The 16,846-nt window shown below is 44.7% G+C and overlaps 1 protein-coding gene across 7 annotated transcripts in view; it reads right to left on the reverse strand.

The window, feature by feature from the left end:
* The window catches only part of PPFIA1 (PPFI scaffold protein A1), a 113,579-nt gene that overhangs the window by 39,409 nt on the left and 57,324 nt on the right, over positions 1-16,846 (reverse strand). For all 7 annotated transcript variants that reach the window (XM_075927705.1, XM_075927703.1, XM_075927702.1 and 4 more), the window contains 4 exons: positions 16,124-16,358; positions 6,998-7,149; positions 540-712; positions 19-112 (listed from right to left, as the gene is read on the reverse strand). In XM_075927705.1, the coding sequence (XP_075783820.1) occupies positions 19-112; positions 540-712; positions 6,998-7,149; positions 16,124-16,358 (654 nt within the window). The remainder of the gene's footprint in view (positions 1-18; positions 113-539; positions 713-6,997; positions 7,150-16,123; positions 16,359-16,846) is intronic.

The raw sequence follows: 16,846 nt of genomic DNA on the forward strand, positions 1-16,846 counted from the left end.
ACATATTTAATAACTTACTTTTTCTGTAGTTTTCTATTTTTTTCCACCTGTCCCCCAAGTTTGCTGAGTCCTAAGGCATCCTGAGATGAATTGTCTGTCTCTGTTGAACCAACTACAAGGAATTTTTAAAAAAGGCACTTAGTGACTTTTTCTTTATTTTACCTTGAATGTATTGTTATAAACCAGCATAATTATACTATTTCTGTACAACAAAGTAATTAGTACTTAGTAATATTACTGGTGAGCTGTAATTGTCCAATTATGTTTCTATTGGTAACTCATTTTACTAATGAAATGTGATAAGGAGAAAAAATTAAAAAGTAGCTCTTTTTTCCAGAGATACCTAAAGCATGTGGTATTTGAATATGAGACATGAACAAGCACTTCAGAATATCTTTATTCTCTCACCATGAGTCATGCACCTAGACATCTAAAATATTCATTACCTAGAAAAACACATTAAAAATGTTCAAAATGAGACAGTCTTTCCTTCCATTTATACTACTCATAATACACTAGCTAGAAGATAACAAACCAACCTTGTCCCAAAGACTCTTTGCTGGTCTGTCCAGGTCGACCCTTTTCTTTCTTACCAAACAAGCGACCTATAGAGGATTTGATCCCCTTCTTTTTAGGAGCTTTGTGAAGGGAATCCTGGCTGCTATTACTACTACTGGGATTGCTTACTTGCCCATCTTGAGAACCTGTAGAACTTTAGAGAAAAACAAGCTTCTTTTAGTCTGTAAAAGAATGCATAATCACTACTGTCAGCACACTACATTTTTATGGCAATTTGACGTTTTGGTGGAAGCTAATGAAAATTGTCAAATTACATCAAATTAATTTCCAGTTTTTAAACATTTTTCATCACAAAAGATGTGAAAAGCATTACCAGAAGACATATCAAAAGGTTAAATGGAGCATAAATTTTAAAAAAATGCAACATTCTACTCCTTTTCATATTAAGGAATCTTATTAGGGTGACTAACCAATGGAAAACAACTTCAACTCTTTTATTGTTATGTATATTACAATCCACTAGATGTCAGTTTTCCTACCAAGTTCAGATGGTCATAGATTAATTTAAGCACAGATTTAGAAATGAGTGGCATAATAAACTGGAATTCCAGCTTCCTTTCATCCACTTTTCTTCTCTATAATATACATTTTACGTAAAATGATTTAAAAAAAAAAAAGGAAAATAGTATTACAGGTTAGACCCTCTCTTGTCCAGCATCCTCGGGACCTGACTGGTCTCAGATGATGGAATTTGATGGACAAGGGGAGGTCCCCTGATACCAACCCTTCATCCCATTACCCCTCTCCAGTGCCAGCTCCGTCAGCGTGGCTGCGGGTGTCTGCCAGCTGGCTGGGCAGCTCCAGCCCCACTGGTGAACAGCTGCGCTGATTCTGCCAGATTGCACCTGGCCCCAATGCAGGGCAGCAGGCAGTTCCAATCACACTGCTACACCCCGCCACATCCCAGGCTGATGCAACCTAGCCAGACTCCCCTTCTTGGGCTACTGTGGTCTGGGCTCCGCTGCTGGGCGGCATACAGCCCCCAATCGCTCTCCTCCCAAGCTGCTGTGACCCTGCTGCTAGCGAACTGGCAGGGTTGCACCAGGCTCCCGGCTGCTGGTCCTCCTGCCCTGGGCTCTCTCATCCAGGAACATCCTTGCTCCTGCCGAGCCATGGAAGTTGTTGGATGAGAGAATCCCAGATTTGGGAGGTGTAACCTGTACCTGAAAACTCTGATATAAAACCCACTGCCAGTAATGAATGTGCCAAGGGGACTGCTAAAATAAATACCTTTAGCAAATCAACTGACATATTCTGACTTTTCCAATTAGTTTGACTTTTCAGAAGTTTTTAAAATAACTTCTTAAAACTCACATGATCTGAATCGCAACTTTTTTTTAAAAAGTTGGTGAATAATAAAGTTACCTACCTCTTGTAACTTGTTCTTCAAGATGTATTGCTCATGTCCATTCCAGGTAGGTGTGTGCCCATTATGTGCCCAGTTATCACAAGGTTTTTTCCCCTAGCAGCACCTGTTGGGTTGGCCATTGAGACCCCTGGAGTGACACCACTATGGCTTGCTGAATAATGGCATAGTGAGATATAAATGTGAGAACGGAGAACCTGCTGTTTTTTGTTTGCTGCCTGGCAGATACCCTGTGTGACGGCAAGTTGGGGGTCCCTCTGATCATGCAGCCCTGTAGCAGCAAGAACAGACCCTGCCAGCCAGAATAGAGAGGGTTTATTGCTTTTCCAGGGTACAGTGCAGCCTAGACATGACATGGCTACAGGAGTCTGGGACAGGATGGCTCAGACCCCTTGAGATGGGTGCCTCGGCCCTTAGACTCCCAGCTCCCCTCCGTAGTCTCTCTCTTTCATGATTCCAGCCAGAGAACTGACCCTTCCCCCAACACTCACTTCTTTTGTTCCATTCCTTCCCTTAACCAGTAGAACTGGTTCAGTCACTGTCATGGGGGCCCTCAAGACGCCCCCCGCCCCTCCCCCCCCGCTGGGCAGTGCTTATAGACCGAGGCCAGTAGGGGTCATCCACAGCCCACAGCTCAAGCACAGCAACTAGCAAGGTACTGACTACACCACACCCTGGATGGGAACATGAGCCAGCAATGCAGTAGACAATTCTTGTGCTCATGCAGAATGTGTGATTAAGGGAGGAGCTGGGACATTGGCCAGGTCCTAGCAGGTTCTAATGCATGCCGTTATCAGAGAAGAAATCTTCTGGGAGGAAAGAGGAAGGCCCTTAATTCTGCCTGTGACAGTGATGAACAGCTGAGTAGATTTTTCTAAAGGGTTTAGTGTGTTCTATATAGAAAGCAAGAGCATATCTAACATCCAGGGAAGGGAGTGACCACTCCTTGTTGGTTGCATGTGGCTTTGGGTAAGAAATCTGTTGAAAAACATCCTGATTAGCATAAATGATGCAACCACCTTAGTCAGGAAGGCATGGCATAATCAAAGCTGAACCCTGTATCCTTATAAATATTGTTTAAGGTGACCGATGCCAAGACCTTAAGGTCCGATACCCTTCTGGCTGACATGATAGCAATCAGGAAAACTACCTTCCAACAAAGACAGAGGAAGGAGCAGGCTGCTAACAACTCAAAGGGAGGCCCCATTAACTTAGCATAAGGTTAAGAGCTCACAGGGGAATCAGCTGCCTCACATGAGGGCAGAGTCTGTCCAGACCGTTTAAGAAGCAGCCTACCACTGAGTTACCCTTCTGAGCTGGAGTGGAATGCTGAAATAGCTAAAAAGTGCACCTTTAGCAAAGCTGCTGCTAGGCCCTGCTGCTTTAGATGAAGTAGAAAGTCCAGGATAACTGTAATGGAGGTCTCCTTTGGCCTTTTGTAGAGGCCAGATGGCAGGTAAGTGGCACAGGTAGAAGGCTTCCTGCTACCTAGGAGGACTTCTCTGACCATGCCCAAATACACTAGCTCCAAGGGATTTAGCCATGGAGATTCCAGGCCATGAGGCGAACGGACTCTGGGTTGGGGTATTGGAAGCTGACAGTCTTCCTGAGTGATAAGATCCAGAACCAGGGGCAGATGTATGGGTGTGGCCACTAAGAGGTCTAGCAATGTGGTGAACCAATGCTTCCAGGGCCAAGCCAAGGGTATGAGAATTACCAATGCTTTGTCCTGACTGATCTTGAGGACTTTATGGATGATAGGAAATGGTGGGAATGTGTAAGCAAACCCTTCATGGAGTAAGGAAAATATCTACCAGTGAATCCTGGTTGTGATTGAGGAAGAAGCAAAACTGCTGGCACTTCCTGCTCATGAGAAGGGTCCTGAAGAGAAATGGAGAGGGTGAATGGGAGGAGAATTCATGGAATATCCAAGTTCCATTGTGCTTATAGCCCAGATATCTGAGGTGATCTGGATCCAAGCCCAGTAGAAATCAGATGAAGTTTCCAAACATAAGAATCTGACATATAAGGATCTGTGCATCATTCCCAGACAGAGTTTAGGTCCATCGATACTTTATTAACAGGATGGGTAGGAATTGTGTCCCTCGTCTCTGTTTGTCAGGGGCTGGAAATGGATGGAAGGAAAGGGATCACTTGATTATCTGTTTCTGTTCACTGCCTCTGGGGCATCTGGTACTGGCCACTGTCGGCAGACAGGATACAGGGCTAGATGGACCTATGGTCTCACCCAGTATGGCTGCTCTTCTGACACTTTCAAAGACTCTTTAAGGGGACTGAAGACTGTCTTGCTGAGCCCTGGCCCTGATTGCTGGAAGAGCTTGGCCGTCTTCTATTTTTTTGGCCACCCATCCTACTATAGTCATGCCTGTGCTGGGGAAGGATAGTAATGAGGCAGAGACTGTGGCTTAAAACCCTTGCTTTATGAGGCTGGTGTATGGAGGCCCAGAGATTTTTAAGGTTGTCCTTGTGTCCTTCAGGATCTGGAGCCTGGAACTGGTTTCCTCAGCAAAAGTCCTGTGCCATCAAAGGGCAAGTCCTGTATCGTATGATGTAGTTCTGGAGGCAGGCCAGAGACTTGCAGCCATGAGCTCCTGCACAACGCCCGTGGACATGAAGCAGGCTATAGAGACCCCAGAATCTAATGCAGCCTGGCATTAGAGGTCTGACAATGATCTCTCTCTCCTCCAAGATGGTTGTGAACTCAGAGGGAAAGTCTGCAGGGAGGAGCTCTTTAAATTTGTCCAAGTTGGCCCCAAAATTACAACTATTGGTTCAGCTCCACTTGTTGGGTCGAAATTCTAAAGATGGATAATCCCTCCCCTCCCTCTGCCCCAATAGATCATGTGGCCAGAGAGGTCCATCTTTTTTTGTCTCTCTTGATTTTGGGGTTGGGGGGAGAGGGGGGCATTCTGCTGCTCATATCTCTCCTTGAGGTTAGCTGCATCTACAACCAGAGTGCATGATTGTGGAGGAATAAACACTCATAACCTTTTGAGGGCACAAAGTAGTACTAACCCTTCTTGCTGTGGGAGGAATGAAGGCACATAAGATCTTTTTGAAGTTGAAAATTGTTTTGATCAGTAGCAATGCCATCCTAGAAGGCCCTTCTGGGTGAGGATATCGACCATGGGATTGATTTTTTCTGCCACCTCCTTGGCTTGAAGGTCCAAGTTTTGAACTACCACCCTGAGTAACTCTTAGTGGGCCCCATTATCCATGGCTGAACCTGCTACTGCCTCATCCGGAGAGGACAATGATGAAGCACCCACCAATCCCAGGTTCTCTTGACCTTTCATCTCCCAGGAGGCCAGTGGTATGGGAGGCAGGACCAATCTGCTAGTGACCCTTGTAGCCAGCTGATGGCCTGTGTCTGATTGCAGTGCCAGATTGGGTGCCTATCGTGGTGCTGTGCTCCAACTGCGGTGCTGGGTTGGGTGGCTGGCCATGTGCCTGTTGTGGGGCCAGGTAGACTGTGGTGACAGGCTGAGTGCTTGCTGCAATGCCAGTTGCAGAGCTGGGCTGGATGACAATCATCAGGCCAGCTGATAAAGCACTGTGTAAGCCTACTGGGACATCATCCTCTGATCCTCTTCGGGGTTCTCTTGCTAGAGAAGCGGGTGGTGGTGCTTTCCTGCCAAGGCCAAGAAAACAGACCAGGAACTGAGACCATGGGCTTGGTAGTATGTGCAGGGCATCCAGAAAAGCCGTTGCACTGGGGATTGCCAATGAGGTGCCTAGGGTATCATCAGTGCCTGGAGAGGTTGCTCCCTGTGAGAGCATCTTGAATGCTGCAGGTCTCACCTCGATACATAGGAGTCTAGCTCCAAGTCTGAGGTTAAGCCTGACCATGATGAGCAAGGTGATGCAGTTCCAGTGGTCCGGAGAGCAGTCCCAAGGAAATCAGTGAGGTAAGGGAGACCATTGGTACGGCATGGTAGGCTTACCTCTTGATTGTGCCAGTGCCCTAGAATGGCCCAGATTCATTTGAAACAAAGTTCTACATAGAGACTCTAGGGCTGTCAACTCAATGAGGCCTCACATTGCCTTGAACGTGTTAGGGGGAAGGCATATTTAAGTCCCCCATGAGGCTCTCCCTTGCCGAGGAGCTGACATGGACTGGACTCAAATGGTGCTAGAGTCAACAGCGAGGCTACTCCTGGGGCATCATGGAGAATCCTGATGCATGATGCACTCCATTAGTCTTATCACCTCTGGTAGTAAGCGACTCACTTTTGCCTTTTATGAGACACTGGAGAACGGTGCTGAGATGGTGTTGTGCCAGTCACCGATGGAGAGTGGCGATGCCTAAAGTCTTGGGCACCAAAGGAGGAGTTGAACTGTCCTGCATGGAGAACAGTGTGCTGCACATGGAGGCTGGTTTAATTGCTGTGTTCAACTGCACTGGCTGAAGGTAAAGTGCTGACTCCATAAGAAGGAGTTATAGCCTGAAGTCCTTTCTTTTTTAGTGGGAGGACAGAAACTCCTACAGCTCTGGCATTTGTCTGTTAGGTGTGCCCCTCCCAAGCACTTATGGCAAGATTCGTGATAGTCTCCTGTTGGCATAGGTTTCTGACAAGAAACACAGGGTTTGAAGCTCTGGGACCAGAACCTGCGCCAGTCCCCGGGAGAGGGCAAAACTAAGAAGAAAAAAAGCTTTATGTAACTAATCTAACCCCTATAACTTTAACAAATTAACACTTATTGAAAAACAACTTTATACAAAGAGTAGATACAAGAGTACTAGGCAACCGCTTGCCAAGGCAAGAGAAGGAAACTCCAACCACTGTCACTGGCAGTAAGAAGGAACTGAGCAGGTGGCGGGGTTGGCAGTGGCCTGTATACAGCACCATAATGGCGTCACTCCAGCTGACCTGATGGGTACTTCTATGGGAAAAACCTTCCAAAGACTGTGCACTTGGCACGCATACACCTACTAGGAACCAAAAAGAGCAATCACTACAAGAAGAATCTAAGCCTTAGCTATATTACCCCACTTTTAACCTAATATTTTCTGCTATCTGGTTTACTTACTTTCTTATGTCTCTGATGTCTTCATGGCTCACTGTATGCAAAGCTCCTTTATGAATTCTATCTAAATGCAGGGATCGAGGTGAAGATGGTGGAGATGTCTCACATTTTATTGTGGTCTTGTCATCACGTACTTCTTCCCCAGAAACTGGAGACTAAGGGAGAAAGAATGAAAAATTAATTTCTAGCATGAGACCTACATTAATACTATATGAAGAATTAAAAGAAAATGTATTTTATTACTTTTTCACTTGATAATGATAAGATTGCTCCAAGTTTTTTTATTCTGGAGCCATCATTTCTACTCTTACTTAAGGATGTTAAAATGTAATTATCTGGCTAATAGTACAGTCGATATAATTTGTATCTACTATACGATTAGTCGATAAGTGCTTCCACAGAGTAACAGCATGGGCAGCTCCAGAGGACCTGACTTTAGCCGGGACACTGTGCATCCGCTTTGAAATGTAGCAAGAGTCCGCTCAGCTGTTGCTACATTTCAAAGGTGGAAGTGCCTGCAGCATTCCGCCTTTGAAATGTACAGGAGCCCCAGCACGACCTCTTGTGTATTTCAAAGATTGAAATGTTGTGTGGAGTCTGGGGCCAGTGGGGGACTCTTAAGCTGGCTCCCCTCAGCATCTCCTTCTCTTCTCCCCACCCCTCTTTCTGATAGAAACAGTAAGCAGGGGTGGGAGCGACTAATTGACTATCCGATAAGATTTTGCTTATCAGATAGTCAACTAGTTGATTAGTTGCTTACATCCCTAGCCCAGGACTGCTCGGTTCCAGCTCGCACTGAGTCCAGCAGCCCCTATTCACTGCGAATAGGGGCTAGCGCCAGAGCAGACCCGGCTGCCAGGAATAGGGTTGCTTAACGGCAACAGCCCTTGTCAATGTGGGGGAGGGCAGCTCCCCACTGGGACCTCTGTGGATGGGGCTGCTTCACAGCAACGTCCCCTATATCACCCCCCTACTATCTCTGATACAGGCAGCTGGACCGGGGGGCGGGAGGGGAGGAAGCAGGCAGCATCCTGGAGATGGTGCTGGAGTGAACCAGCTTTTGTCTCAGAGGCAGCAAGGGGGGCGCCGCAGAGAACACAGTGCAAGTGGGGACTAATTGAGTCCTTGCTTGCCCCATGCTCCCTGAGGCACTTCTGCTTTTGAAATGTACAAGAGCCCGGTAGGGGCTTCAAACCCTGCTTGCACCATTTTCCGTTGTGCTTCTGCCTCCCCTGCCCCCCGTCAGAGACTGTGCTGAGGGGGAAAACTGTTTTACTGGGTCATCCCAGCACTAGCTCCTGCTCTCCCCCTCCCCCCACTTGCTGCCTTTCTATGACGGTAATCTTCAAAAATTCAGTGAACAAAGATAGAGGAATAGCTACTGCAAATGGGTAACATACTGCACCTTTAACTTGGGGTAAAAGTCTCTCAAGCTAAATTACTGTTTCCTCTATAGAAGGTCATCTTGCTCTTAATTTCCTTACTCCCAACATCATTAAAATTATTAATTTAATGACATTTAATAGCAAAGATTAAATGTGAACATGAAATAATTTGCAACTATTCAAATATATGAAATTATTGCAAGGGATCTCATTTACATCAACACATTATGGCTATGACATAACAAAAGAACTTCACCATATGGCTAAAGCGTTTACCTTTCTACGGTGTTTCCTTAAATCACTAGGCTGACAGATGCATGCAAAGAAAAGAAATCAAGAGAAAACAGATTTATTGCAAACTCTGTAGCACAAACTCAAAACGTTAGCACAGATGCAAACATATTAGGGAGAAGATAACATAAAAGAACATATGTGGAAGGAAGCAGAGATGCTCTCCAGCTGCAAAATATTTTATTACCATACCACTGGAAATCAAGGTTTTTAACAGAAACACTGTAGGTACCTAACTAGTTATTTTAGCAGATAATATTTCATCCATACAAGGCAAAATTAAAGGAGGAAACAGAAAAAACATTCTCAACAGGAAAACTAGTAAATTAAGTTTTGCTTCTATTTTTTTTTTAAAATAATGAGAATACTTGAGCAAAGACTCTCCATTAACCACGTAATGGAAGATGTTCAAGGAAGGGACTGAAGTAAGTTTTTATGCTGTCCAAGTTAGAGCCTATGAATTTTTAAAATTCTTAATTCTGAGAGTTTTGATTTTTGTTCCCTTGTCTCCACCTTATATAAGCAGATGCATTGCAGCAGTAATCCTGAAAAGTCCAAAATAATGGCAGTAGTTGTGCCAGCATTGGTGACGAAGGCCGCTAAGGAAGCTTACGCTCTGGTCTAGTGGGTCCTGATAAGTGGAGGCATCTGAGCACCTGCCAACAGAGAGACTATCGTAATGCAGAAGGTTATACTATTAGAGATCCTTTGTGTGGATACCAGGAGGCCTTTCTTCCACTATACAAAGAGTTGGAGCAATCTGCAGACAGTTTTGTTGTGTCAATGCAGAACACGAGGGCCCTCTGAACATTCAGGGCACGCAGCCATCTCACCTCAGTGGTCTAATGAGGCTTTGGGGAGAAGACAGGGAGGAAAATGTCCTGACCCATACGAAAAGTGGAGAACGCTTTAGGTAGGAAGTCAGGGTGGGGTCACAGCTGCACCTTCTTTTTATACAGGACTATGTACAGGGGCTCTGAAATCAAGGCCTGCAACTCAGAGATCCAGGACAGAAGGGAGCCATTGGTTTGAAAACACACTGAAAACCTGGTCCATTTGACTCCATAAGTCTGCTTCATCGACTGCTTATGGCTTCCCAGCAGGACCTGCTAAACCAAACGAGAGCAGGAACACTCCTCCACTGTCAACCACAGAGTAGCCACGCTGCGAGGGGGAGCGATGGTATGTCTGGGTGAAGAAAGTAGCGTTGGTCCTGAGAGAGCAGGTCCAAGCAAAGCAGCAGGAGTTACCGGGGGGGGGGGGGGGGGAGGGGAGGAAGGATTCCGTGAGGCTCAGCAAAGTGACACATCAGGGCTGGTGGGGCCACGCTGGCACAACAAGAATCATCTTGATCTTGTCCAGATTGACTTTTGCCCAGGATGTTGGTGATGAGTGGGATCAGAGGGATCAGCGGAAATGCACAGAACAGGACACCCAATCACAGGATGGTGAAGGGATCTCCCAGGGACCCACTGTCCACTCAGCGACTGGGGCAGAAGATTTGTATTGTGCACTGTGGCAAAGAGATGCGCCTAGGGAGTACCCCACTTCTGGAAGAGCATAGCAGTGATTTGAGGAAAGAGCGCAGTTGTGGCGAGAGGCGAACTCGCTGCCCAGCTGATTGGCTAGAAGGTTTCCGCCCTGCCCACCAGGTGAGGGAGAAAGACCTCGCATGCCATGCAAACTGCCCGCAGCTCCTTGACACTTATGTAGAGGAGAGTTTCCTGTGGGTCCACAAACCCTGGGTGTGGGCATCCCGGAGATGGGTGCCTCAGCCCAGGTCCGACACATCCAATGCAAGTTTGAGGGACTGAAAAGGGGCTCAGAACAGTACTCCCTTCAGAAGGTTTTCAGGATCTGTCCACCAGGCAAGAGAGCAGAGGGAGAGGACTGGCTTACCCTGTCCAGGGGGAGTCTGGAGAGAGTATAGACTGATGCCAGCCATGGCTTAAGGGGATACATCTGGAGTCTGGTGTACTTAACCGCATAAGAGGAGACTGCCATGTGCCTGAAAAGCTGAAGACATACCCTGCTGTAGCAGCCGGTGAAGCACTCAGCCTGTCCAGACGGAGAAAGACCCTTGCCAGGGTCAAATCTAGCACCATTCCTAAAAACTCTATAAATTGAATCAGCACTAACTGTGACTTTTCTGTGCTTATCAAGAGGTCGAGGCAGTGACACAGATAGAGTAGAAGAGTCACATGCATGCAGATCTTGGAGCTTTTGCTGAGCCAATTTTCCAGGCAAGAATACATCTGCTCCCCTCATTGCCTCAGGTGGGTGGCCATCACCGACATACATTTGATAAAAACCCAAGGGGCCATGGCAAGGAGAACTGTGAACTGGTAGTGGGTCGCCCTCACCGTGAACCACAGGAAGCATCTGTGTCACTCGAATATGGCAATTTGGAAGTAAGTGTCCCTGGGATCAAAGGCAGTGTACTAAACTCGTGGATCTAAACAGGGAATGGTAGAGGCCAGGGACATCATAAGAAACTTAAGCCTCACCAGGTAATAGTTGAACCCACGCAGGTCCAGAATGGGGCAGGACCCCCTTTCGCCTTTGAGATAAAAAAGTAGCAGAAATAAAACCCTTGTTTCTAATAGCAATGTGGAACCTCTTCCACTGCCCCCAGTCTGAGCAATCTCTCAACTTCCTGCAGGAGTGTCTCATGAGAAGGGTCCCTGAAGAGGGGCAGAGAGGGTGTGCGGATGAGAGCTGAAGTATATAGCTCTTCTGTACAATACTGAAGACCCACCAGCCCATAGTTATAGAGAGACAGGCCTGGAGGAAAGAGCACGGGCAGTGTGAAAATGTCACAGGAGAAGGATCTGGTGACCTGAGAGATACGTCATCCTTGATTATACCCTCAAAGAGACTGCTTGGAGTGAGACCTTAGAGCAGGAGGAGTTGGGTTGAGTGGAACAGGTGGAAGTACCTATGCTTCCACCACCATGGAGATGGGTGCTAGGTGGAAGTAGAGTTACTCGTGCCCCTTAGCTGGGACAAAGTACTTGCGTACCACCCACTTAGTTATCGGGGGAATGGAGGCGGGTGTTTACCATAGAAACATGATTATCTTGGCCTCTCCATCATAAAAATGTAAGGCAACCCTGGACAAAACAGCTTTTCCCAACATCCTAAAGAGTATTCTCAGGCTGCTCAAATTCCTCTGCCCGGAGGTTTAAGTTGGTAGCTGACTTCTTGAGGAACTCCTGGTCAGCTTGAGCATCGTCTAATGGTATTATTGGAGGGGGACCCATGATTGCCTCGTCAGGCAAGGAGGAGGTAGAGGCATGCACCGTGGAAACTTTCTCAGGGGAGACAGTCTGAGTCTCCATTGCCTGCTCCACCTGCAGTGAGAGCGCTTTGGAAGCCTTGAGTGCCAGAGGGCATTTAGCAGAGGCTGAGTAGGTGGACTGTACCATTGACATACCAGCTACCGAGCATGAAACCTGGGACGGCACAGGGAATCTCCTTGGGTTCCAGGGGTACCACTGAAATGGCCAGGCCTGTGATCACCTGGCAGTCTGTGGGCCTGTCTGCAGTACCAGAGGTGAAGAAAAAGATGCTTACACTAGAGGCCTGGTCCAAGGTCAGGCTGACAGAGTATGTGGAGCGGGGGGACCAGGAACCCAGGCTGGGATATCGACATGGTGCTACGTGCTAGTCACGGATACCCACACCCATACCCTAAATGCAGAGCAATGACAAGAACAATCCTCCAAGGAGCCTCATCCACTAGGGGATCTGCAGTGTGGACGATGGTGGCCAGCTGACTTGTAGTGGGCTCAAGATCAGTACTGGTCAGACAAAGAGGTGCTGCAAAGCGGAGTGGAGCCACCAACCCCTGTGCTCCTCATGGACATGCTGCAGGAAACACAAGGCCTGGGACAGTGCCAGCATGGTAAACGGTGCTGCGCTGTGGATCTGTCCCTTGAACGATGCTTGGGTTGTGGAGAATACCAGTCACAAGTGTACTGTCCATACCGGGCGTGCTTCAGGAGATTTGCATTGAAGTCCTGGGAAGTCCTGCTTGCTGTCTTCTTTGCCTGGGACATGAGCTCTGAAGCTTTCACCATGAAGTGGTGGGGCCTTTGACATTCCGCTGGAGAATGGAGCAGTGCCATCGACAGCTTTCCTTTATGGCACAGTCCCACAACTACCAGGGTAGGTGGGACTAGCATCGACAAGAAATGCTATTGCTCGATCCCAAATCCGAGTGCTCACACACTGGCAATGAGGCAGATTCTGTTAAGAGAGCCTTAAATGAATGTCCCTCCTTCTCGATGAGAGGCTTGAAGGACTAGCAAAAGTGGCACCTATCACTTCTATGAGCCTCTCCTAACCATGCAAATATAGTCGGTGTGTGAATCACTCACTGGCATAGGCCGTTTACAATTGCAGCACAACTTGAAGTCCAGGGAACAGGACATGCCCTAACTCAAGGTTAAGTCCCTATGGGTATGTCGAGACTATACGCTTCTTTCGAAAGAAGCTTTTTCAAAAAAGTTTCTTTTGAAAGAGATCGTTTAGACAGCCACGACTTTCGAAAAAGTGATCTGCTTTTTCGAAAGAGAGCACCGAGGCAATCTGGATGCTCTCTTTCGAAAAAAGCCCTGTTTGCGGTCAAGAACATCTTTTTTTGAATGAGCTCTTTTGAAATAAGGCATTCTTCCTCATAAAATGAGGTTTACCACTGTCGAAAAAACCACTGTGTTCTTTTGATTTAATTTCGAAAGAACGCGGCAGCAGTCTAGATATAGGTGAAGGTTTTTTTGTTTTGTTTTTTTTAAGGCCACTTTTTTCAAAAAAAACCCTGTAGTCTAGATATAGCCTATGGGACCTACACTAACTACTTAGAAGAGTAAGCTGGTTAACAATAGAAACTATTTACTGGGAAAACATAGTTCAACAAGTTAAGTGCAACAGATAACACTGAGACTAGCTGGTTACAAGCACCGTCACTGGCTGCAAGAAGGAATTTGTTTTATAGCTTATAAAGATATGGCAGATTTGGGCAATTGGTTCAAAATGAACTTGCCAAGTAAGGGGTCAGATATTAACAAGTAATTCAAAAATAGTCAAATACTTTAGAGAATTAATACTAGAAAAGTATCAGGAGATAAAAAGAAGAGTACAACTTTATGGGCTCCACGAGGCATTAGGTAGATACTTACACCCAATTACAAAAAAGCAAATTACTTGAATTATTTTAATTCAGAAAAATGCAAAACAATTTGAATACTAAAAATACAGAATGACACCATGATGCAATAAAAATGGTAAGCTACCAAGCAACATCAAGGTATTCTCATTGAGGATATATCTAACAATACTGGCTATGGTCAAATACAATGTGGGGTGATTGGTATTACATTACTGGTCAAATGACTTGCCAAGTTGATTAGAATTAAAAATATGCTAGCTAAGCATGGTAAATGCATAAAGATTTACTCAATCTTATATTAAAATATTTCTGTTTCAATTATCAATGTTATTCTATTGTATAGCAAAACAAGCTAATCAAATTGTAGTGAAAACTCAATTTACTCTTTGAGACTTCCCACTATGTATTAGATAACCCTGAAAGAGGTATCAAATATAAAATATACATGGGTTCATGGTCTAACTGTGCTATTTAAATACTACCCAAGGAGATCATCCATGCCCTATAAAGAAAATCTTAATCTTATAATTATTTTAGAGGTGAAACAGAGGAGAAAAATGAATACAAACACAGATTAATCTAGACCCGAGTACACAGTTAACCAATGAAACTGTGCTAATTGGTTAACCCTCTCAGCTACACACAGCCCCTCATGGGAGGCAACAGTGTGGCAGAGAAGGGCATAAACCAGTGTGCGCAGAGAGCTGCCTGCCCCCACCGCACTGCCTCCCACAGAGGTAGCAGCGTGGGGGTGGGGGAGAGGAGCAGGAAGGAGCTGATACACATGGGGAGCCTGTTTTCAAGCTGACTCCCTGCATATACAGGCTCCCGCCGAGCTGATTTCCCCTCATCCCCCACATTACTGCCTCCCATGCAAGGGAGGAGGAGGCAGTGCTCATGAGGAGCTGGCTTAAAAGCTGGCTCCCCAGGAGCATTGGCTTCAGCTCCCCCTCCCCTCGCATGTAAACGTGTAATTGCTGAAAAATACAGCAGTTACACATGTTTTAACATCTCTGGTTGGGATGGATAAAATAAAATTAAAAAAAAAAAAAGACACCCTTGCAAAAAATGAACAACAGTGGTAAAAAATATAGACTGTCAGACAGTTTTTGTTAAAGAAATCTACAAGCTTTTAGTTCACCAGTTTACACTTAAAACAGTTCCAACACTGAATTTATGAATCGTGATTAAAAAAGCTTGTATTTCATAAGTCTGAAAAAAAAAGACAAGTAATGTCAGTAAAACAAGGCAGCACTTTTATCTCTAATATAATTTGATACAATGACATGAGCTTAATTCAAGCTAACAGGTTTAATGTTCACTAATGTTCATGAACAAGTGGATTTTTATTAGGAAACTAATTTTTTTAAAAAATCCATTATTCACAACAGAAATTAATAAAAATCCCGTATCTTGCTTGCGTAATTCTGATGGATGTTTAAGATCTTTAGATTTACTACACTTTTAAAAAAATATTCAGTTATTGCATAAACCAATAGCTCAGATAAATACTACCACACCTTACTTGATCAATTCGTTTAAATATTGGGAGTTGTAACTTAAGTGAAATCAATAGTTTCAGTTGCTATTGAACACTAAATTTCATGAAGACTTTTAGATGCTGTAGGATTTGCAGCTTATTTTTGCTCACTAAAACTAGATTTTAAAAAGTCACGCTGCATTGGGAGAGAAAGCCTTGGCAGTAAGTACCAGCTGTGAAACTCATTTTTGAGTCAATTTTTGCAAAGAAAATATTTCAAATAGGACTTGTTTGAAACATTTCCTCTATAAATTGCTAGTTCAAATAGATATATTTCAGTTAATTTCATAGCTCTAGATTTAAAATGTCTATGCACTTAATCATTAATTTTCAAGATTATGGCTTTAACAAATACAAATTTCATACAAGTATGTGAAATATTAAGTAGAAATGTGGATTATGACCAACAGGTAGCAATAAAATATGTAGAGTTTGAATAAACTTAAGAAAGAAGAATGTAAATAGTTGGTGCACCAAGATTTGGAGGAAAAGGAGTAAGTTCTCTCAGGGACAAGAGGCAACACAGAGTAAGACCTGGAGAAGATGACAGCATGTAGGTAAGAAATATAGGCAAAACACAGAGATACCAATATTTTTGAGACTTTCTGAAAGTTAAGACCAGCAGTTTTGAACCTGATGTAGGAGGGGAAAGGAAACAAGTGAAAAGGGACAAAGTATACTTGGCTTATTATTCAGGATGCAGATTTTTTTTTTTATTGTAAAGAAAAAAATGTGATACTTACTAGTGTCATGATACCTAGTCTGTCCACTTCCCGAGCTGGACTACGTGGGATCCGCCTTGGTGTGGAATGGCCACTGCCAGGAGGAGAGGAACCGGCAAGGGAACCACCGATAAAAGGAAGGGGAATGGAGTTCATTGACCGAAATCGTCCATTGTTATCTAGACTCCCGCTACCAACTCTGTTTTCAATTTCCTCTGCCCGCTGCTCTGTATTTTCCTTTTCTTCTTGTATCAATCTAAAAAAAGTTTAAGGCCTGGGTGATATGTTTTCTTTTGAAGTTGATTAATTCACTGTAAAATAAACATTTGCAAAAGCAATGCAAAACTCCAGTAATTACAATGAGATAAGTGATGGGTGGGGCCAAATAATGGTTTTAAATTCTGTGTGATTATTTATATGACTCCAGAAAACTAGACTTCTACAGATAGGAAAGATAAGACAATACCTCCCCCCCCCCCCCCCCCAAAAAAGGAATATGAAATATAATGCAACAAAAACTAGCGTGACTGAATAGTGTTAGCATCACATTTCTTGAGTTTTATGTTCTGTAAAATTAGTAACACTTCACAATGTAGAGTAATGTGGATTGGAAGCATTTATTTTAAAGGACGAACTTTAGAAGAGTGTTTAAGCACAATAAAATGGATTAATGAGAAGGATCTACTCACAGGCAATTGCACAGAAAGAGGACAAGTTTTAATATACTGTAATTCTGTAAAAATA

The sequence above is a fragment of the Pelodiscus sinensis genome, chromosome 4 (assembly GCF_049634645.1).
Source record: "Pelodiscus sinensis isolate JC-2024 chromosome 4, ASM4963464v1, whole genome shotgun sequence".
Classification (NCBI taxonomy): Eukaryota; Metazoa; Chordata; order Testudines; family Trionychidae; genus Pelodiscus; species Pelodiscus sinensis.